General features: G+C 38.3%; 2 protein-coding genes across 2 annotated transcripts; one reads left to right on the plus strand and one right to left on the minus strand.

Moving 5' to 3' along the window:
- Positions 1 to 89: 89 nt before the first annotated feature.
- cenpp (centromere protein P) lies at positions 90 to 8662 on the minus strand. The gene is made up of 6 exons (XM_005729633.2): positions 8584 to 8662; positions 7608 to 7762; positions 7379 to 7533; positions 6830 to 6918; positions 4191 to 4279; positions 90 to 270 (listed from the first exon to the last, which is right to left on the minus strand). The coding sequence occupies exons 2-6, from the start codon at positions 7760 to 7762 to the stop codon at positions 105 to 107; spliced, it is 654 nt and encodes a 217-aa protein (XP_005729690.1). The 5' UTR covers positions 8584 to 8662; the 3' UTR covers positions 90 to 104.
- A 421-nt stretch (positions 8663 to 9083) lies between these two features.
- On the plus strand, positions 9084 to 21096 carry nol8 (nucleolar protein 8). Its single transcript, XM_013909970.1, has 19 exons — positions 9084 to 9138; positions 9803 to 9931; positions 10518 to 10580; positions 11431 to 11509; positions 11759 to 11915; positions 12093 to 12379; positions 12886 to 13142; positions 13718 to 14677; positions 14891 to 15171; positions 15605 to 15808; positions 15977 to 16090; positions 16208 to 16304; positions 16739 to 16871; positions 16963 to 17046; positions 18298 to 18593; positions 18695 to 18836; positions 19077 to 19138; positions 19385 to 19467; positions 20782 to 21096. The coding sequence occupies exons 2-19, from the start codon at positions 9811 to 9813 to the stop codon at positions 20839 to 20841; spliced, it is 3480 nt and encodes a 1159-aa protein (XP_013765424.1). The 5' UTR covers positions 9084 to 9138; positions 9803 to 9810; the 3' UTR covers positions 20842 to 21096.
- Positions 21097 to 22531: the final 1435 nt, after the last annotated feature.

The following is a 22531-nucleotide window of genomic DNA, read 5'->3' on the forward strand; positions in this document are numbered from 1 at the left end:
ACACACACACACACACACACACACACACACACACACACACACACACACACACACACACACACAGAGAGAGAGAGTTTCTGACAAGGCACCAGTGTCTTGAATCATTATCTCAAGTATTTTTCCATCTGTTGTTTGCCAAATTCTTCAGACTGGGCCACACAATCCAGATGTGGTCTGGCCTCAGATATCAGACTTCTGCTCTTTGCTGCTGATTCACTGACAGACCAGGCGCTTTCTGGCAGATTGCGGTCATAGGGACAGAAAATGCACCTGGGTATATAAAAACCACGTTTAGTCTATAATCCACAAACAAAGAAAACATCAGTTTGATTTTACAGCAGAAAACTGCTCGTCTGCACAGCAAAATACTATAATATACAGTCATGTGAGAAAATGAGGACACCCTTTGAAAGCCTGTATACTTAAAATATATTTGGAGATGTGGATATTTAATATCAATTTTAATGATACTGAGGGATCCAAATAATATAACTAAACAATTAAAAAATAAGAAAAGCCTTTCTAAAACCTTATGTGAAATGTAATTTAAAAGAATGCAATTTCTGGTGAGGAATAAATTAGGACACCCCCACTTATTATCCCACTTAAAATGGTTAAAATCACACACACGGGTGTATCTTGTCAGGTGCACATGATCAGTACATCATTAACCAGGATTTTAAAGGAGCCTTGCCCTATTTAGTTTGGTGTGCTCCTGACTGTTGAAGTGTTGAAGTGAACGCCATGGTGAGATATAAAGAGCTGTCTGATGCCCTCAGAAAGAAGACTGTGACTGCTTATGAGTCTGGTAAGGGATTTAAAAAGATCTCAAAAGAATTCGACATCAGCCATTCCACCACCATCAATTGTTTACAAGTGGAGGACATTCGAAACAACTGCCACCATGCTCAGGTCTGGTCGTCTAAGCAAATTCTCTCCAAGAGCAGATCACAAGATGCTCAAAGAAGTCATCCAAAATCCTAAAATGTCATCATGGGAACTACAGCAGGCTCTGGCTACTGATGTGAAAGTGCATCACCCTACTATCAGAAAAACACAAGTTTGACTTTCATGGGAGGTGTGCAAGGAGGAAACCTTGGCTCTCTAAGAGAAACATTAAGGCCAGACTGAAGTTTACCAGAGCGAACGTAGACAAAGACCATGACTTCTGGAATAATGTTCTTTGAACAGATGAGTCTAAAATTGAATTATTTGGACACCAGAACAGTAGACATCCATAGTCCTGGAATGGCCAAGTCAAAGCCCTGATCTTAATCCTATTGAGATGCTGTGGGGTGACTTGAAACGGGCTGTACATGCAAGAAAACCCTCAAACATCACACAGCTGAGAGAATTCTGTGTTGAGGAGTGGGGCAAACTTTCTTCTGATTGATGTCAGAGACTGGTAAAAGGCTACAAAAGGCGTCTCGCTGAAGTTATATCAGCCAAAGGGGGCAACACTAGTTATTAGGGGGTAGGGTCTCCTAACCTTTTCCTCCATTAAAATGCACCACTTTGGTGCATGCAACAATAATCTAGTTCACTCAGAGCACAGCAGGAGATTCAATGGAATTAAAAAAAGAAATGAAGAAATAGAAATAAATAGTATTTGTGGGAATGTACTTATCCAGCACAAAATACATTTACCGTTGGATTTATGAAATGTGTGCACCAGCCTATTTGTTCTTACCAACTTGTGTATAAACGAATATCTGCATACCCGTTTCCTTCAAGATGAAGTAGAGAAAGTGGTGGAATTGGTTTAAATCACAAGGTTAAAAACTACCTTGTGACTACATTTACGATTTTGTTTTGCTTACATGCAATTATATTTTTTATTTATTTGATTGCAATTCTGTACATATGGTGGCTTATGGTGTTTAGGAAAACAATCAATAATCTAATAAATAATAAGATATAATAATAAAAATATTTAATATTACTATTAGTAGTACTTTAAAAAAAAAATTTATATTGATTGAATATTGTATATTGTACTCATTTTAAAGACTTGTGTTTTAAATTTCCTAACAGAGCCAAGCCATCATTTGTGGTAAATGGCAATCGGACTGGTTCTATAACACTTTTCTACTCTTTTTCTACTTTACTGTGTACTTAAAGCACTTTATATACCACGTCTCATTCACCCACACAACATTCACACTCTGATGAATGCATGGGAAGCAATTCTGAGTTCTGTATCTTGCTTAAGGGCACTTTGGTATTTGCAGACTGAAACAGTGAGATATGTGAACCACAACCACCTGCCTGGCCACAAAAACCCTCTAAATTTGTTTGAGTGTTAGAGTACAAACAAACTCAGGCATGAACATACTAATAATGTTTATCTGAACACATACGTGTGTGTGTGTACATATACATATATATACATATACGTATCTGTAAATGAAAATATATGTAGTGTGTATATATTGTTTTTTGTTTTATATGTCTGAAACAAATAAAGATACAATACAATACAATAAATCCTGATTTGTTCATGCGCTTGATTTACGCACAAATATGTGCGTAGGCACTGTTAATAACTTGTCATTTACTTACTAGCTATAGTTTTTAAAGAAACATGCACTTCTCTTGTTAAACACACAAGCAAAACCAAAAGTTTCACTAGACCATGGTGTCAAACCTTTTCCACAGTCCATATTAGCTTCTCTTCACTGGCCTACTGTTAAATCCTGAACTTAAATTCTGCATGATCAAGCCCTGTCATATATTAACAGTATTGGATTATTCCAAAAAAGCACTTAGCTTCAGACTACAGGTTTACTTGTGGTTCCTAGAGTTTCTAAAAGTAGACTGGGAGGCAGAGCTTTCAGGTATCAGGTCCATTTCCTGTGGAACCAGCTCCCAGTTTGGATTTGAGAGAGACACTATGTATACTTTTAAGATTAGGTTAAAACTTTCTTTTATGATAAAGCTTACAGTAAGGGTTAGACCAGATAACCCAAGACCATCTCTTAGTTATGTTGCAATAGATTTTGGTTGCTGGGTGCTTCCAATGATGCACTGAGTATTTCTTCTTCACTCAACAATTTTCTTTCCATGTGTTTAATCATCACTATTGCATTTAGAGGTTTAAACCAGCATTAGTAATGATTAAACTCTGACTCTCTCCCTCGGCTCTCTTTTCTTTCCCCTCATGGCAGATGGATGGCCCTCCCTGAGCCCGGTTCTGCTGGACGTTTCTTCCTGTTAAAAGGTTTCTCCTTTACCATCAGGGAAGCACTTCGTGACAGTGGGATTCTTAGGGTGTTCCCTCTAATATTGTTGGGTCTTTACCCTACAATATAAACCTGAACTTCTCAGCTGGTAGAAGACAATAAGGGTGGAACATTACTTAAAGACAAAAAGAAACCTTATTAAAGGTTAAATGGGGATTCTAGACAGAAATATAATTTGCAACCCAGTGGGTTTGATAGCAATTAACATTTTTTTCTTGCTGTGTAAAAAGCACCTGCTGGGGAAAAACGGTGACTAAAGCTCCAAGCATCACTGAGTAAACCTATAATAAGACCAGATTCAGCTCAGATACATTGGACAGTCACAGCAGGAAAAGAGTGGGTGTAATTAATATTATAGATGGCTCTGCTCCATTTACAGGTGTTTGTGCCAGTATGCAACACACCTAGAAGGAATCCAGCCTTTATAAATGTAATGAGTAACACCTGTGCCGTTTGTCTTTGGAAAGGCTTGCCATTTGTGAGACCAAGAATGAGTAAGTGTGAGTGAGAAGGTTCGGCCTGAAGAGAGATGTTTGCTGTGTGACAATTTCATCTACTTTAATAAGCACTTCAGTTAAATTATACAGGCAGCTTCATTCTGACAGGGATAACAACCAATATTAAACATGTGGAGCTGGACCAGACAGACAGACAGAGTGTAAATAAATGAGAAACTGACCACAGTAATTGGCCAAAGATATGGAAGTTAAGGAACATGTGTATTTGTCTATTTAGACCTAATTTTTCATCCATTACATTACTTTTTCTGTCACTTTCTATGTGACCAACCAGGTGGAACACTATAAATGTCTTTAAGAAATGTCTGTCCAAAAACATGCCACTTACTCAATATTTAAATGATTCTTCATGTTTTGCTCTTCCTGAAGTGAACAGCTCTGCTTTTGAGTACAGTTCTTTAGAACACAGGTTAACTGTTAATTCATTCACCTTGACAAGAAGCTGCTGAAGTTTTGCAGGTCACTTGAATCGAGCACCACATTCAGATCACCGATGGTCCTCTTTGATCTCTCACTGTCCTGCAGGAAATAACACACAATCCATTATTCAGTTATAGCACAATGAGTCACTTTATTTACAGTGACCAGTTTCACCCATCTGTGTTGCTCTGCTTTAAATACTTTGTCAGATTAAGAGAATGTCACGCTGACATGTCATGCATGGCCCTTTGGATTTCACTATTATCCAATTATAAGAACTCACAAAAGCAAAGCAAAACAATACAACAGAAGTGACTGAACTCAAATTTCCTCTTGAATTTTAATCTCTATTATATAATTATTCTTGAGTTAAACTGGTTTCATTTCTCTTACAGATTCAAACAGCTGAGTAAGCATTTACAGTTCAGTGTCTGGACTATATATATTGTATTATATAACTGATATATAATCAGTAAAGTTTCTAAGCTACACTTTCACCATATCTTTTCATCATGGTTAATGTGATCAGGAGCAAAATGTGGGTAATAAACAATGGGCAGATGAGTGGTGACACATAATAGCTTAACAAATTAAGCCTGTTTTTCAGTTCCCTGAATGTGAGAAGCAAAACAAAACTGATCATTTAGCCTTATTAAATTGGGGAAAATATTTTCAGGAAAAGTCAAGGGCCCAGTTGATGCTCTAAAGAAATAGTTCAGAGCATTCACAATCCATAATGTGTATTATTTTTACTCACCTGTTTGTATTTTAACTAAATATACAAGAAAACCTTGCTTTTTATCTAACCTTTGGTAAATTTCTAAATGTTTTACAGAGTTAGGCTAGCCATTTCACCCCACCCCACCAGCCTTCATGCTGAACTTGGCTTCGACTAAACAGCTCTTTCTCTGTGTTAATGAAAAAGGTGTTTTTATTTATATATATATATATATATATACATATATATATATACATATATATATACACATATATATATATACACATATATATATATACACATATATATATATATATATATATATGGAGATACGCTCATGATTGGTTTCAATGTGTTACAACAAACAAAACAATTTAAGGTTACTGGAAGTTGTGCTAGTCCACATTAAGGTGCAATAAAAAGGTCAGTAAACATTAAACTACAATTAAGGGTAAGAAGAGATGGTTTCAAATCAACAAAACAAGTACTATTCTCATTAAAACAAGTTAAAACCCTTTGGCTAATTGTAATTTTAATAACATTTTGTGAGCCATGCAGGAGAAAAGCTTTAAATAAAACCATCTGCTTGCTCTAATAGTCAGTGCAGCTAGAATTAAAACCAGAAAACAAACAATTAAAGTCTTTACTGAGTTACTTATGTCTCTTTACCGAGTTACTTGTGTCAAAAGGTATGGGTAAAATCTGCATCTTAAATGACTTCACGAAACAGCTTATATACATTATCCCTAAAGCCCAGCTTCACTGGTGGCCAAATGAGCTAAAATTAAAACCAGAAGACTTCTGGACCAACATGAAGCTGGTTTATTGGTCATTATACTGCACAATAAATTTTAAATTACTGTTAACTTTACATTTACACTATTAGCTGATGTTGAATTGTCTTTTTTTTATGTGACAGTCAAAAACGGGATTCTAACACACCTAGATATGAGGTAGGATATAAAACTTCAGAACTTTTTTGTTACAGATACAAATGTAGCCTGAAAGAGCTCCAAGTGCTGAAAGTTGTCCTCGTGTGTTCGGTTACGTTCACAATTTTGAAAATAAATATACACCTGATTTAGCCATTTTTGCAAGTTACAAATCATTTAGGAGGATACTGTGTTCAGGCACCTGCAGCCTTTTAAAACATGTTAACATTTCCCAAGTAAGCTACTGGTGAATATCATAATCATAGTTTTATTATTGTTACTGAATATCAGACATCATCACAAGAATTGTAAAACAACACCACTCATCAGTGAAACACTAAGGCACATGGCTTTGTCACCCTCTGCTGGCTGGACACAGCACTCCAGAAAGAATTCAGTATGGTTTTTGTCTCTGAGAATGTTTATATACCTTATTTTCTACTTTAGTTAAAGATTGAAACAAATTTCATCTGTCGCAAATTAAAGTGGAGTAAGATTAAGGCAACACCAGTCTTTGTATGATCAAAACCTTAAACAGATTGTGCATAAGACAAGTAGAGATACATGTGAATACTAATAATAATAATAGCCTATAACAATAACAACTAATAATCGATACAGTCCCAAGCTAAAGCCACGATTTTAGTTAATTTTTAAAATAATAAGTTTTATTAAGACTGAGATTTTGAGTATCTGAGCCAACATATCTACAACATGCAGACTCAACTGGACTTAAACACCAAGTCTGGGTCACAGTGACAGCTACATATATGGTTACACAATAATAATAATAATAATAATAATAATAATAATAATAATAATAATAATAATAGGTTAAAAAACAGAAAATCAGACACTAGATGGGTTAGAAATATGGACACAAGATAAAATAAGCTGAAAAGTACTTGCAAAAATCAAAGCAAGAGTTCAATGAACAGTTTCAGACCGGAGGAAAACTACAATCCATAAACAAAAACGGAAGGAAATATAACAACTCACCTTGATCTCGGAAAGCTGAAACTCGACCTGGAAGACCAGTTCAGAGCAGTTACCCGACAAAGAGAGCTGCTGAACCAGCTTTCTGCCACCTAACATACACAAATGCAATTATTTTTAGATCTATCATTTCATACCAAAATCCACTAAAGGGACCTTAAAGCCTACAGTGCATTGTGTTACAAAAGAATGTTGTTCATGTATTATTTACATTCATGGTAGAAGCCTGTCTTTTTTGGCATACAGTCACATATAAGTTTTTGATCAGTGTCAATCATGCAGGCACAAACCAAATGAATATTGTTTAGCTCATCAAAACCTTGCAGATAATGGGAAAAAACAAACAAAAATACAAACAAAAACAAATCAAACAACAAAAAATAAAATAAAAATACATTATATACTAAACTACACAGGGAACAAATTAAAACACTAAATGACATAAATAATTAAGATGCATCAGATTTATATTCTGATGGAATCTTAATCCTCTATTTAATACATAACAGGTCAGATGGCAGTGAAGACTGTGGTTTGAGACCCTGCTCTTACTGTTTTGTAGAGTCTTTGTGGTGCAGCTGTTCAAAGTGATGCCATTAATTTCTGTCTGCAGTTTCATATCCTCCTCCAGCTCCTCCAGCTCCTCTTTGAGTCTGGACATCACCATCTCCTTCCCTCCTTCTTGTCTCTGCCCGCACATGAACACTCTGTGAAGCCAAATAATTTATGATGAAAAGCTGTAGACAGATTTCGCAAAATGCAAAACAAAAATTAAACTCACAGAGCATTTTCCATTTGTTGGCTGTAGTGGAACGTTATGTCCTTATTGATTTCCTGTTGTTGGTGCTGCAGCGATTCAACTTCAGCTTGAAGACGCTCTATCTCAGACTCAAGCACCTTCACCTCCTCGGTGTTCTCATCACTCATCTTCTCCATCTTGAAGGATAAAAATCAAATGATTTAGTTAAAACAAAGACACGCATATTAGTTTGCCAGCACAACTTTATAACTTATAAAAAAGTATCAATTTGAAATTTACAGATTAAAACCACAAATCTACAGGAAAAGAAAAGAAAGAAAAAAAATTGTACTTAGAGGAATTATATATTTTCAATCTGAAAAGTTGGATCAACTTCATTATATTACAGACATTGCTAATTTTCATTTAATATCAGTTAATAATCTAATCAACCAATAATTTTATACTAATTATTGGATGCAATAAAGAAATGGTTTTGACTCTAACAGAAAATCACTGTTTTACCACAAACAACCCTACTTTCCTTCTCTTAACTCTCTCGTCATGGGTGCTGATAGGAATCCATGACGCTTGGACTAATAGGGTAGCTTTGCATTTGAATTCAAAATTAATCTCTCTTTATTTGACACTGGTGAAACTCCTTATTTTATCCTCTCCCTTTCAAGTAACTTTAGTCAGACGAATTTACTGAAACGGTGAAAAGTGAACACAGCACCACTGAAGAGGTGCTTTTTCGAGAGTTTTAAACTATAAACGCACCAGTTAAGAAAAAAGGTGTCAAAGTGGTTACGCTTTCATTAGCTGAACCAGTAAATCCCGGCTAACGAGACACTATAAAAATAACAACAACGTTAACAACAACAGACAAACTTTCGAGCTAACTTTCCACAGCTGTTTCCGTTGTGAAGAAGAAGTGTTTTTAACAATTCACAGTTCTATGTCAGTAGCTGATATAAAAGAGTTCTGCCATTATTAAGTAATGATTATCTGTATTTACCTGTTTGTTTTCCGTTTCTTAGCAGATGGAACCGAGCACTTCGGAAACTCGCGCCCTCTGGATTCTACCACTTTTCTAAAATCCGAGGGGGGAAGAAATTGCCTCCTTGAATAACAGTCACGCCAGCACTATGGCTCTGTTAAAACAAATACTACTGTTGTATACATGTTTGCATTTTAAAGTACATATAAGTGTTTTATCATCGCAAATGAGCCACAAAATCATAGCCCACCAGGAATTTGGGTGACTCCTTCACCCCACGTAGAAATAATGGAAATCCGCAGCTGTACCTAGTGTGTATTATTTTTTCTCCTTTATCAATAAAATGGAATATAACAATTATATGTTAATTAGCTTTCTTAAGTAAACACTTTTATAATTAAAAAATGTACCGGCATCCCTTAGCAGCGAGTTCGTTTATTTATTCATTTTTAAACCACCGTTGAGTCTACGGAACATTTGGGTGGTTCCCGAGAAAAATGTTACGGACGGATTTATCTGCAGGACCTCAGCTCCGGACAGAAATTGTGGTAACACCAGCTGGATACATGTGAGGTAAACATTTGTAGCTTTTCGGACTTTTTATGTAAAAATGCTCGCGATAACAAATAAGAGTAGTTATAAATCGACTCACTTAGAGATCACATATGTAGTAGACGCTCTATGATTTATGTTATGCTCTATGTCTGGAGTTCCTCCAGGCTGAAATGGATTTACTGGATCCACTCAGTTGCTTACAGCTAAAACCTGAGGCTCTGCTCTCAGTCCAGTCCTCTTAAGTTTATTCATTTTGGACGCTGCTTTAAAAGGTGTTTCAGCTTTAAAGTTATTATGAAGTCTTTGGTTTGTAATTTCGTTGGATTGTGCTGTATTATACTGAGAAGCACAATGTGCAGTGCAATGGAGTGGACACAATATTAGAAACAGTAAAACACAATTCAGAACCGTACAGACGAGCAGATCTCATCTGGCCTGATCTTTCATGCGAGCAGTGAGAGTATCTGTAGATTTATGAGAAGCATTTTGCTTTTCGCTTTTTGTTTGAATATGAATCTATTTTTTGTATGACTTTCCTGCATGTTTTACAAATGGTTATGTATGCAGTATTTATAAATGTGTAAAATATGCGAGGTAGTGATAGTGTACTTACTATGCCTGGTAGATCAGCTGAACATCAATTTACAAAGCTTTTTAAAGTGTAGCCACCTTATACTTACAGTCACAGCAATGCGACGACTGTACGTCGGTGGGTTAAGCCACACGGTCACTGAGAAGGATCTGAAGGATCGATTTGGAAAGTTTGGAGCCGTTGAGGATGTGGAGCTCCGGACCAGGAAAGACCCAGAGGGTGAGGAATCCAGTATACACTGACACACTTTGACAGCCAGAATGGTGACAGTAACGATGTTTAAATTCTGTTTATCTAATTTTATTGAAATCACCTTTCACATTCAGCACTGTCACTATCAGGTACTTGTACAATTGTTGTATTGGAAGGCATCTGATATTAACGAACCAGCAGCATTCATTTATGTATAACTTTATTTGTTAAAAGTTAAAATCCAAAGAAAACTAAACTCTAAAGCATTTTCTTATTTTACTGTGCATTTCTATTTAAAACAAGAAAACATACTTAAAGTTTGAACTTATTTACATCTAATTTGCATTGAAAAAATCTTTAGCTGTTGTTCTCACACTCCACAAATTATACAACTTTATTTACAAGTGATGCTTAAATACAAGATGTCAGGGCTGCTCTGAACATTAAAAAGATTTTCAATACAACTGTGAAAGTTTAGTTTACTTTTTTATTTTTTTGGTCAGGGACAATAAAAATTAATCAGAAAAAGCATAATCGAAAATAGATTTATGATCATTATGTTTTGTTCATTATGAATTCTTACATCTTGATAATCTTATTGTTCCTCCTGCAGGTGTTCCCTTTAAAACCTTTGGCTATGTCAACATCAATATTTCAGATCCCGACCTGAAGAAATGTAAGTGACCATAGCTGCCGCTGAAAATCCTCAGATTTAACCCCGAGGTCTAAGTCATTATCAGTGACAACCCCAAACTTCTAACTCTAAACATGTGTTTTAGGATTTAAGGGTTGTCATCCCCACTAAGTAAGTGGGGTTAGGTTAATTGGAGACTCTAAATTGTCCACAGGCGTGAATGCGGGAGTGAATGTGAGTACAAATGGTTGTCTGTGTATATGTGTTAGCCCTGCGACACACTGGCGACCTGTCCAGGGTATACCCTGCCTCTCGCCCTAAGACAGCTGGGATAGGCTCCAGCGCCACCCGCAACCCTGAAAAGGATAAGCGGAAGCAAATGGATGGATGGATGTATGTTATGCTCCAAGGTGCATAACACAAATACAACACAACAAAAGCAATATATACAAAAACCAGGAATAAGAAGCGTAGTTACAGTATATTTAAGTCTAAATAAGAATTGAGAGAAGCACAGATGACTATTTAGAGGGGGAAAAGTAAATACTTTCTTATGTGTGTCAGTGAGAATTATTTTTTGTTTGTTTTATATTTACCAAAACCTTGGAGAAAACAAACATATTCTGTGAGCATAGGGTTGGAGTTGTCACCAGTGATGACTTAGACCTCACAGGGTTAACTAACTTATGTAACTAATATTCATTCACACTGTTAGTGGGATGCCTCATCCGCCAAACTGAAGGAACCCTTCATCTAAACATGTAGTTAACACTTTCAGTGAGAATTATGTTTGTGTTGTTTGCACCATTGAGTAAATTTTCTACAGTCTGCTTTCTAAACTAACATTAAAAAAAAACTGTTGCATTATGAGATTGGTGTGTTTCCTCTGCAGGCCTGACAGTGCTAAACAAGTCTAAATGGAAAGGGGGAACTCTGCAGATTGAAATAGCAAAAGAGAGTTTCCTGCACAGGTACAACCACGTCGATCTCGCCATGTAAATCTAACACTAACAGAAAAGTGGAAATTATTATTGAATTATTAGGGGGGTGATTTTTTTTAACTCAGACTTTAATATCAAGGCTCACAACTGTTGATTGTCTGGTTTGAAAATTTTGGATTTTATGTTCACCAATCTTAAAAATTTGATCTCTGTACCTGTAGAAAATTATTCCTATCTATTAGCTTGAGAGCTAAAAGCTCTGTATTGACTGTGTCATAGGCTGGCTCAGGAGCGGCAGGAGTCAGCAGAGCAGCGTCTCCAACAGCCTGCAGCTGAGGACAAGAGACAGAAGCTTCTGGACTCACTGAGTAAAGCTGGTGTGGACAACTTCACCATGAAGGCTGCGGTTCCGGGGACCGAAATCCCAGGACACAAGGTCTAGTCATACTCTTTCCCTCAAGACATGATTATAACGAATGCACTTGCTCTCTTGTGGGGTCATGTAGTCACAATGTGGAAACCAATTCTTTTAAAAATGGAATCCCCTTAACATAAATTATTACATTTTAGTTTTAAGGGTTTAAGGTTGGTGTTGACTGTCCTCTGGTTTCAGGACTGGGTGGTCAGTAAATTTGGACGGGTCCTCCCCATCTTGCAGCTCAGAAGTCAGAAAGGCAGCAAATCTCGAAACCTGAAGTACGACCCATCGAAATACAGCCACAATATTCGCAAACTGGACCGAAACACCATCCCTGATGAGGCCACACCTGTGACCCAGCTCACCTGGGAGGTCCAGGGTGGGGATGATGAAATCAGTAAGAAGAGGCGGGGAGAGTTCCCCCCATGTGAGCCATGGAGACCCAAGAAGAGTCGGACAGACAATGTTTCTGGCAGAACCAGGTATCCATGTGACCTTTTCAGACTATTCAAGTAAACCAGGTTTGATTTGGTTAATCCACAAGGTCTCAGTTGGTTTCTGTCTCCGAGGGCCTCTGGGATTTTAGATTTTCCTTCCTCGATCCACTTTGCCTCCTGGACATTTTCTGTAATTTCTGGGATGCCCAGGTGTTAGCTTTGGAATTATGAGGGATATCTGCTGGTACAAGTGATTCTGACATATTTATTTCTGGAGTTAAGATAACTTTTTTTTTTTAATGACTAAAACCTCTAATGGATTTATTGTGTTCTTCAAGCCACCTGGTTTCTGAACTTGTTAGAAGTCCACACTTGTTCCTGACATTCCATATTTCCATTTTTGTTTAATTCTCAAAGGTTCCTATCAGATTTCCTGATGTTCCTAGAGCTTTGCAAGCTTTCAATAATCCGTTCTGATTCATGGTTTCTGGGTTTTTGGAATACCAGTTTCTGAATATTTAGTGTCCCTTCCTTTTGTTGATTTACCTTAGATTTGAACACCCTGTCAACTCTGTCAATCGCACTGAGGCTCATCAGCTCACCAACGGATTTGAAAAACAAAACAACCACAGACTGGCACAGAAGAAGTGGACACGCTTTACTGACAGCGATGCCGACTCAGAAGAGGGAATCCGCAGGCTGGTGGCAGCTCAGCAGACCTACCATGTTACACCACAGCAGCAGGAGGTGGAGGAGGATAATCTGGAAGTGGTTGGATATGACTTCTTAGCAAAATCTGCATGCAAAGGTAACAGATGTGTTTGAAACAGGCAGTTTGCGCATTTTAAAAATTCAAATTTGTCATTGTTTATGTTTACAATTCTACCTAAGTGATGAGTTTAACTTTATGGCTGCTTATTCATTTTACTTTCAAATGCACATGTAGGTTCACGTGTGCAAAAATGCAATAACAAAGACTTCTCACACAGGATTCTGTTGTACTGAAGTAACCATGAAAGCCACAGGTTTCATTTTGTATGATTTTATTTGTACTTTGACGACCAGAAAAGATGCCAAATTCTTAAACAGATTACATCAAGTAACCTGATTTTTATTTGTGGATTTTTGTGGCACATTGACTGCTAATTCTATGTAGTGCGTGTGTGGATGCAGATTTCTAGGGAAGAGTGCGGTATTAGCTTTATTCAAACCATGATATCAGGGATGTTCTTTCATTGAGTGACGCTGATCAGTACCAAATTATGTCAAAAGTCACTACAGTAAAAATAATAGAATTAAATATAAGTGAATCATTGTCATTTTCTCCATCCCAGAAAAAAAATTGATCTTTGGAATAGCAGGTTTTCCTCTTTGTGATTCCAGGTGATCAAGACAAGGATGACTACGACTCTGCTGACACAGATGAACTCTTTGCATCGAGGAAACCTCCTCCTGCTAAATGTCAGGAGAAACATACTCCCCCAACAGCAGAGCACCTCTCAGGAAACAACACAGACAAGAAGAGAAAAACAAAGAAGAAGAGAAAAGCTGGAGAGCAAGAGGAAGAGGACGGATCAACAGATGATGAAGAACACCTTACTTCTAGAAAACCGTCCTGCATGCAGCAAAAGAGGGATTCTAGTGAACAGAAGCTAAATAAGAAAACTCGTGACCTCCCTGTCGCAAGGCCGTCCTCATCAGAATCAGATAGGGATGAGGAAGATGAGGGTGATGAAGTAGACTCGGTAGATTCATGTTCAGACTCTGATTATGAAGCCATGTTTTCTAATATCACCCATCTGGAGATCTCCCTGGCTGACCTGCAGAGGCTAGCTGAGGCGGCCCAGCAGAACTCAAAGACTGTAGCTCCCAGCTTCCTCGGAGCTGGACTAGAACAAGAAACGCTTTTCCCGTCTTTTCCTGCAGAGCAACCTGCTCCAAAGAAAGGCTCCACGCCTGAAGAGATCCTCGCCATGATAATGGAGGACGACAGCAGCGAGGATGAACAGAAGAAGAAAAAGAGGAAAAGACAAGCTGTCACGTCAGCACCACTGCCTGCCTTCCAGGGCACAAAAGCATTGAATGAGGTATCGGAAGACGAGGAGGAGGACGATGGAAGAGGAAGAGAGGTTAAAAAACAGAAGATGAACTCTGATTCTGCACAACTGGTTCACAAAGAAACAGACAGCAAAACCATCACAAGCGTAAGAGACCAGAATCATGCAGAAACTAAGATTTCGGACAGCAGTGAGCAAGAAGAGGATGACGATGAAGAAGAAGAAGATGAGAATGATGATGATGATGATGAGAGTGATGATGGTGATGATGATGAAGAAGATGAGAGTGATGATGGTGATGATGAAGATGAGAGTGATGAGGAGGAGGAGGAAAAAGGAAAGATTATAAAAAAGGTTACAACTAAAGTTTGTGTAAACACAGAAAAGGCTGAGACTGAGTCTTCGTCTAGCAGTGAAGAAGAAGAGGAGGAGGAGGAGGAGGAAGTGAAGCAGGGGAGGGTGAACTCCAGTCAGATTGTTGTAAATGTTAAATCTGCAGGCAAGGCTTCACCTTCATCCTGCAGCTCATCTGGAAAGGATAAGAATGAGCCGCAGGTCATTTCTGCTAAAGGGGGTGTGAAAGCAGCTTTGAACAGGGAAACCTCCACCAGTGAGGAAGAGGAGGAGGAAGAGCTGGCACTCCCCCGGATGGCATTAGGAGTTGAGGAGGAAGAGGAGCGGCAGAGAAAGGCCAACATGAGGAGGCTGGCTGCTGTACAGCAACGACAGAAAGAGACCGAAGAACATAAAAAACTCATCCAGGGAGCACTAGCCAACCTGGTGAGAGCGCAGCGTGTTTATAAGATTGTTATTGTAATAAACTGATTCGTTTGGAATTATTTTAACCTAGTTAATAAAATCAAAGCAGTACTTGAAGTTTGGAAGGGTTTTTGATTGATGTTTCTTTGGAAAACAAACAAACAAACTAATCTGTAGGACAGAACACAGAATTATAATTTTTCATTATTAATGTAAAATTTCATGGTTTGATTGTTTGTTTTTTTTAAATATATATTTTTTTCTGATATTAAGAACCTAAAAACATGTCAAGTATATCTACATATTCCTCACTACCTTTAAAAGCAGGCAGCAAAGTTTCAATAAAACTTTAGTCCTCTTTGTGTGCTGAAGGCTTCAGATTTTCTTATGACACAATTCGTATTATTTATTAATAATAATTACTGATAATGATAAAACGCTGTTTCTTCATTAGGATGCTCCCGTGGCAGGAGCAGGGAAACACATCGTATTTGGCTCTGACGATGAAGAAGATGATGGTAATGACGATGGAGATCAGCAGAGGATGGACTCAGAGGTCTTAGCATCAAAGAAGACACTCTCCCAGGACGGCCAATCAGAGGATGAGGCCACTGGTGATGAAGCCACAGCAAATAAAAGTGTCAAAGTAAAAGCGGAGGTGAGTGAGTGCTGAGCTAAGGTCTCTGAACTGGAATATAAGAATTTAAAGCTGCATTCATCCACCTTTATTTCACCAAAGATGGTTATTATCAGTAGACATCTTAACTGATCGTGATAATGTGGCTCTAAACGGGCTGTTTTTTAACTTTGCATTTGTGTGTTTCAGATGCGTCTGAAGTCATCGGGCCCTCAGCTGTTTGGCGGCAGTGACGATGAAGATGAGGAGGATGGCAGCAGGTTTGACATCAAGCCTCAGTTTGAGGGTCAAGCAGGACAGAAGGTGAGAAAAGAAGTTCCACACTGTTGCACAGAGGTGGTCATAATGTTTTAGCTCAACCGTGGACTTGTGCAAACTCGAAACTTCGCACTAAATATTGGTTTGTTGTTTTTTGCTCAGCTGATGGCGCTGCAGTCTCGCTTCGGGACAGATGAGCGTTTCCAGATGGACTCTCGCTTTCTGGAGGAGGATGAAGAGGTTAAAGAGGAGGACGCAGGTGAGACTGTGGATGCAGGTACAGTAGCTGGTAAATGCAGGAAAGTAGATCAAGATGGAGAAACCCCGTGTTTTTGTTTTTTTTTATGTGCTCCGGACCAGGTTATTTACAGCATAACACAACTACCATTAATTTCTTCCTATAAGATATTATGGACCTTGGTGTGCTTTTATTTTCTGAAGCTGCATAAATCCTTTTGAAATATGGAAAATATCATCAGTCTATTAAAGCATCACTAGCTAGCCTGAAATTACACAGATGTTATAGATAAAATATTTTTTTATTAACAAAACAGTCAAGATAATTTTCTGTTTGAAAGCAGAAAGGTTTTACCAGTTTAGTTGTGCTGTAACACAACCTCCTTTATGTTGTACATCATGCACACTTCTTTATCTTCGATTCTAAGAATCATTTGTTACGTGTTTGTGATTCAGAGACAAAGAAAACCCTGGTGGAAGATGATGAGGATTTGGAGGAAGAGAAGAAGAAGACCCTGTCTATTCTGCAGAGTGTGCTTGGCCAACAACACTGCAGCAGCAAGACTGCTGGCAAAGCCAAGAAGTTCAAGTGAGCTTCACACAGCTTCTGAACTGGAACAAGTCATATTCACTGTGGAGAAAATAAAGAAACTTAAAGCTGTGTGACTGTGTGTTTGCAGAGATGTGTCAGCGCTTCATTACGACCCCAGCAAGGAAGAACATGCTGCATTTGAGACCAAGAAAGAGGAAGTCAAGAAGGAGAGGTACAAGCTCAGAAACATGAATTTCCACCTATTTTTCTTAAGTTCTCTAAATAAACTATATTAACACTGTGTTAAGATGATCTAGAATAATGGATAGTTCTAGGATTTTGTAGTTTGTTGTTTTAAAGAAATCCAGTAGAAACTTCTGCACCAGCGGTCCCCAACCCCCAGGCCACGGACCGGTACCGGGCTGCGAGAGTTGATGCTCGGGTGTGAAATTTATGATTTTCAGGGTTTCTATCAGCTTTTATCTTTACTTTTTTTTAAATCGTTTTTATCATTAATTCCTTCTTTTCCCGTGTGTTATGAATAAATCTTCTTTTTTCTGGGTACCGGTACTGGTTTTATTTTGTTGTGTTTATCCACTACACCTATTGTCGGATATAAACCGGTCTGTGGCACAAAAAAGGTTGGGGACCGCTGTTCTACACTCTTTCTATGGTATTTGTTTCCACTAAACACTTCAAAACTAGATCAGAAAAAGTAGTAAGGGATGGAAATTTCTTTTTTTTTTTTTTTTTTAAAAAGAAGCAGGAAGATGTTTCTGACAAACACTGTTCAGTCAAGCAAGTAGTACATTTGTTTGGATATTATTTTCCGCAGTGGATTTAATACAAGCCCTGCGACACACTGGCGACCTGTCCAGGGTGTACTCCGCCTCTCGCCCTAAGACAGCTGAGATACGCTCCAGCGCCCCTGCCAAAGCAGATGGATTTAATACATCAGATAATCATTATTATTGTAGGTGCCAGACTTTGACAAGAAACTACCTAAGTAAAAATAATATATAACAGTGACTTTACTACTTTAAGTCAGCTCAGCACAGACCCAGACAGACTACATTTAGGGAATATCAGGGTTTTATTTTTCTGGGCTCACACACTGTAAACAACACAATGGCTGTGTGCTTCTTAAAAAGAACTCGGGCACGCTCAAGTGTCACTCAGCCTTCCCTCACTCCTCTGCCTGAATCACTCTGCCCATCCTCTCCACCTGCAGCTGAGCAGAAACATCACCCTACTGCAACACAATCATAACTATGGTTCTGTGTGTCATCATTGTACTGGTTTTACTGTTAAACCTGAATTCTAACAATGTTTGTAATGTTGTTGTTTTTTTGCGGTACTCAATATTTATGTCAATAAATGGTTTAATATGCTTTTTGCAAAGTTACAATAATAAAATAAAGTTTTTAGCATTCACATGTGCAGGAAACCAGAAAATTCAACCTGTGATCTGTTGTCTTCACAGCAAAGCTGCCAGGAAGAAGAAACGTGAGGAAGCTCAAAAGCTTCCTGAGGTTTCTAAAGAGATTTATTACGACGTGTCAGGCGACCTGAAGACCGTGTTCGGTCAGAGCAAGGATGAGACGGATCAACAAGAAGAGAAGATGAACTGGGACCAGAAGGAGGAAGAAGAAGAGCGTAAAGAGAAGGAGGAAGAGTCAGCCCCGCTGCTCTCTGTTCCCAGTGTGGAAAAAGAGGATTTGTGTGGATTTAAATTTTCCTTCTTTGGAGATGACACAGAGACAGGAAGTAAAGAGACAGGTAGGTAGAGCCTGAACTGATCTTAAGCTTCCAAATACATGAATGCTGTTGTTTTTGGGTTTGTTTGTTTGTTTTTAATCTTTTCATTTTTCTCTAAACAGCCGACTACAAGGTAGAGGCCATTCAAGCTCCAAAGGTGTCATGGCATCAAGACCCACGTTTCCATGACAGCAGCTCAGAGGAGGAAGAGGATGAGCAGGAGGAAGATGAGGAGCAAGGCAACACCACAGCTAAAACTACAGAGTACGAAAAACAATCTGTGTTTGATTAGGAACTATTTATGAGAAAGATGAGAGCATTGTTGCCAGTTATTTTTGGTTCATTAACACAGCTGCTTTCACACACCTGACCAATCAAAGCATGAAGTGGATATGACTGTGAGATTGTTATGAAAGGAGACAGGAGATTGAAGGTGTGTTGAATCGATACAAAGAAAATACAGTATGATCTGAGCTTTTGTGTGTTTTTGTTGCGTTTTTACAGAGTGGTGATGCCGTCACACACTGAGTTCTTCTTCTTTTACCCTGATGATGACAGACTGACAGGTAGGATGGTGATTCCAAAGGAAATAAAAGAAAATTATCTTATAGCCGGCCGGGAAAAGCAAAAAGGGGGGGGGGAAAATTTTTTGCAAAACCAAAAGGGAAAAAAACTAATAAAACGGGAACCAACAACCGGGTCAAACCGCAAGCAAGGCAAGGGAAAATTCCAAAATTTTGGTGGTGCCTTTTTTTTTTTTTTAAATTGATAAAGGTTCTGATGTGTGATCTGAACACTGTTTTCTCCTTTAGATGGTCCCAAGTCGTTCTGGCGTGTGTCTGAGTTGGAGGAGCAGAGGGAGCAGTGGGAGGAGAGGAGGAGTGCACTCAGACAGGTACAGAGTTTGTATGAACACTGCTAAAACCGGTCAAGAAGTTCAACCTTGTTAGATGCTAAATCTTCAGTTTAAAAAAAAAAATAATAATAATTATTTTTTTTATTTTCTTTTTAAATGAGGAACACAGCTCCACAATTTGCTTTCACAGTGAGTGTGGTATACATTGCATATCATAACTTTATTACACTGCCAGACTGTTTTTGTAACACTAGGTTTTTTTAGTTTTTCAGAAAAAATCCAGTAAAATCTCTCATCTAGACCAAAAAAGGCACATATCTACACTCCCCTTAAAACCACTGCTGCTAATACTGGTAATTGAGTACCTTAAAGTGCCAATCAGTAAGGCAGTGTTAGAGAGAGTTGTGACTTATACACCTCTTACCCACCTTCTGGAGTAGTTTGGTTTACTAACTGTCATCTAAGTATAAATCATTTGGTACACATTGCAACTTCTTTGTGTTTTGGCTCAGACAATAAAAGTAAACAAGACACAGGTTGTGGTGCTAACGTCACCCTTCTACCCTGTACAGACATGTGATGCCACGGAGCTTAGAGGCCTTACAGCCTGTTCACCGGGAACATCTTGTGCAAACAAGCCTTTATTCCTCGACTTCATACCTGGCTGTATTACTTGCTGAGGCCTCGGTGTCAGCAGACCTGATCTCTCTAAATAAAACTTAAGCTTCCCGTCTGTCCATTCATCCATTTTCTTTAGTGCTTATCCAGCTCAGGCATGCAGGGGTGCTGGAGCCTGTCCCAGCTGTCATAGCTTGAGAGAATGAATGCTGGACAGGTTACCAGGCACTGACAGGTGGTCTACTTAATGATCCTGAAACCCAGCTACAGCGGCAGTGAGAAACGTCTGCAGTGGCAAGGCATCAGCCCAGAAACCCACAAGAGCAGCGAACCCAGCTGTCGTCCTAACCGCATGATCTCACAAAGTTCTAGCCCGTGATGGATGAAAGTAATCAAGAAGACAGAATTGGAGCAGAAAGATGTGTTTTAAAGTTTTGAAGAGACAGATTGTGGAGAAATTCTTCTCTATGACGAGTAACTTAGATAAAAATATTAGAGCTTTAAAAAAAATACTGTTTATGAGTTCAACATTTTCTTTGAAGTTGTTCGTGGGAGCATTTATGAGCACTGTCAGACAGTTCCATTACCAACCACAACTCTTTGTCTTCATGCAAGTCAAATCTGTAGGTGCATAAAAATGTCTTTGCCAAGTCTGATAATTATGTAGGAGTGAAGACGTAAAGTGGCTCAAGTTATTCAGTAAACATGTTTCGGCTTTCCCGTCTGTGTTCACAGGAGTACCGCAAGAAGCACAAGGATGCTCGGAGGAAGCTGACGTCCTCCCTGAAGAGCTGAGGATTGTGGGCAATGAAGTCTTTGTGTTTCAGCACTCACTGCCCTGAATTCGTGCCTGACAGAATTCATGCCTGACCGATCATTTCTCCTTTCTTGGTGCCAATTTTTTGGCTCGGACTGATTGTAGCAGTCAGCAGGATGGAGAGCAGATGGCTGCCAAAGACAGTGAACTCATCTGAATGTTTAAGATCGTCCAGAGTTTCAGATTAAATGTTTATTTTAGTGGGTATTAATATTTTTGATGAGATATTTTGTAGTAAGTTTGTTTTTTGTTTTTTGTAAACAGCAGGTGTTACCTGCTGTGAAAACATGAGTTCATACAAGCAGCAGCTCCCACTTATGGAGGACCAAACCTGCTATAAAAGTGGACAAATAAATAAATATGCTTCTTCAAATTAAAATAAGAATAAATGAAAATGAAAGGTATAACTTAACTAAACATTTTCTTTTCCATTGTTTCTGGTTTCAGGCATATTATCTTATCATTATCATTTTATTTTTTTTAATCTCACCATTTTTACCCCTCCGCCTGTAAATGGCCGATAGGATATTGTTGTCACCCTGCTGGGCGGACAGCATGAACACTCAAGTTTGTCAGTACGATAACTCATAAATGAGGCGATTTAGGAGCTTCAAATTGATACCATAGTGCAGCTACTAAAACTCTCCCCTGAGTTTGAATCTTGTTGACCTCAAGCTAAAGGTCAAGGTCAGAGGTCAAGCTACCTGAAAATCTTGTAAATTCCATAACTCAAGAAGGAAGACACCTAGGATTTTCAAATTGATATCGTAGGTGTATCTACTAAACTCACACAAGTTCAAATTCCAACGACCTCGGCCTCAAGGTCAGAGGTTAAGTCCTCTGAAAATCTTTTGAATGTGCTAACTTCAGGATGTAGGATTTTGAAATTGATGCTACATGTGTGTCTACTAGGAGGCTGAGGGGTAGCACTGGCGGTCGTTTTCTCTTCCGGGTTTGGTCTTCCGCACTTCTGAGATGAGCCACTTTGAATGAGAATATTGAAGCTCCTGTCGCCACTTTGGACCTGTTACCTCATGAAAGTCACTATGAGGAGAGGTTTCAGTCTCCCTTTGTGTTTTGTAAAATAATTTGAATGCTTTCAGTTTATGGGAAAAAGTTTATTAGATACACGTAACTCAAACCAGTCCAGTCTAACGAAGAGTCAATTTAGGATAAGATGAGCTTTATTCTCACTGTGAGCACAAACATAAAATATAATTGGAAAAAGCATATCTGTTGTATATAGACCAATGTTGCTGTAGTTAACTAAAAGCTAAATAAGAAAAAACAAAAACTAGACTTTTGAAAAATAATTCAAAGTAACTGAAACCATTTTGTGAACTTGGAAAAATAAAATAAAATTAACAGTCCTAATGAGAGCAGCTTTAACAATGCTGGGAGTTATTATAACCAATTAAAATAACTTATTTGGTTAACTTTGACTTTCAGGTCAGAATTAAAATGTTCCAATATTTTATTTTTATTAATTTCAATTAAATTTTATTCATACAGTGCCAAATCACAACAACAGTTGCCTCAAGGCACTTTGTATTGTAAGGTAGACCCTACAATAATACAGCAAAGAAAACAGCAAAAATCATATGACGCCCTATGAGCCAGCGCGTTGGCGGCAGTGTGAAGGAAAAACTCCCCTTTAACAGGAAGAAA

Source organism: Pundamilia nyererei, unplaced genomic scaffold (assembly GCF_000239375.1).
Source record: "Pundamilia nyererei isolate P.nyererei 1_Seehausen unplaced genomic scaffold, PunNye1.0 scaffold00034, whole genome shotgun sequence".
In the NCBI taxonomy this organism is placed as follows: domain Eukaryota; kingdom Metazoa; phylum Chordata; class Actinopteri; order Cichliformes; family Cichlidae; genus Pundamilia; species Pundamilia nyererei.

Coding starts and splice junctions, on each gene's coding strand:
- nol8 (XM_013909970.1), top strand. CDS start 9,811: ATGCGACGACTGTACGTCGGTGGGTTAAGCCACACGGTCACTGAGAAG. Junction 11,916..12,092: donor CCGAAATCCCAGGACACAAG/GTCTAGTCATAC, acceptor CTCTGGTTTCAG/GACTGGGTGGTCAGTAAATT. Junction 15,809..15,976: donor GTGTCAAAGTAAAAGCGGAG/GTGAGTGAGTGC, acceptor TGTGTGTTTCAG/ATGCGTCTGAAGTCATCGGG.
- cenpp (XM_005729633.2), bottom strand. CDS start 7,762: ATGGAGAAGATGAGTGATGAGAACACCGAGGAGGTGAAGGTGCTTGAG. Junction 6,919..7,378: donor CACAAAGACTCTACAAAACA/GTAAGAGCAGGG, acceptor TGTGTATGTTAG/GTGGCAGAAAGCTGGTTCAG. Junction 271..4,190: donor TTCAGCAGCTTCTTGTCAAG/GTGAATGAATTA, acceptor TTATATACCCAG/GTGCATTTTCTGTCCCTATG.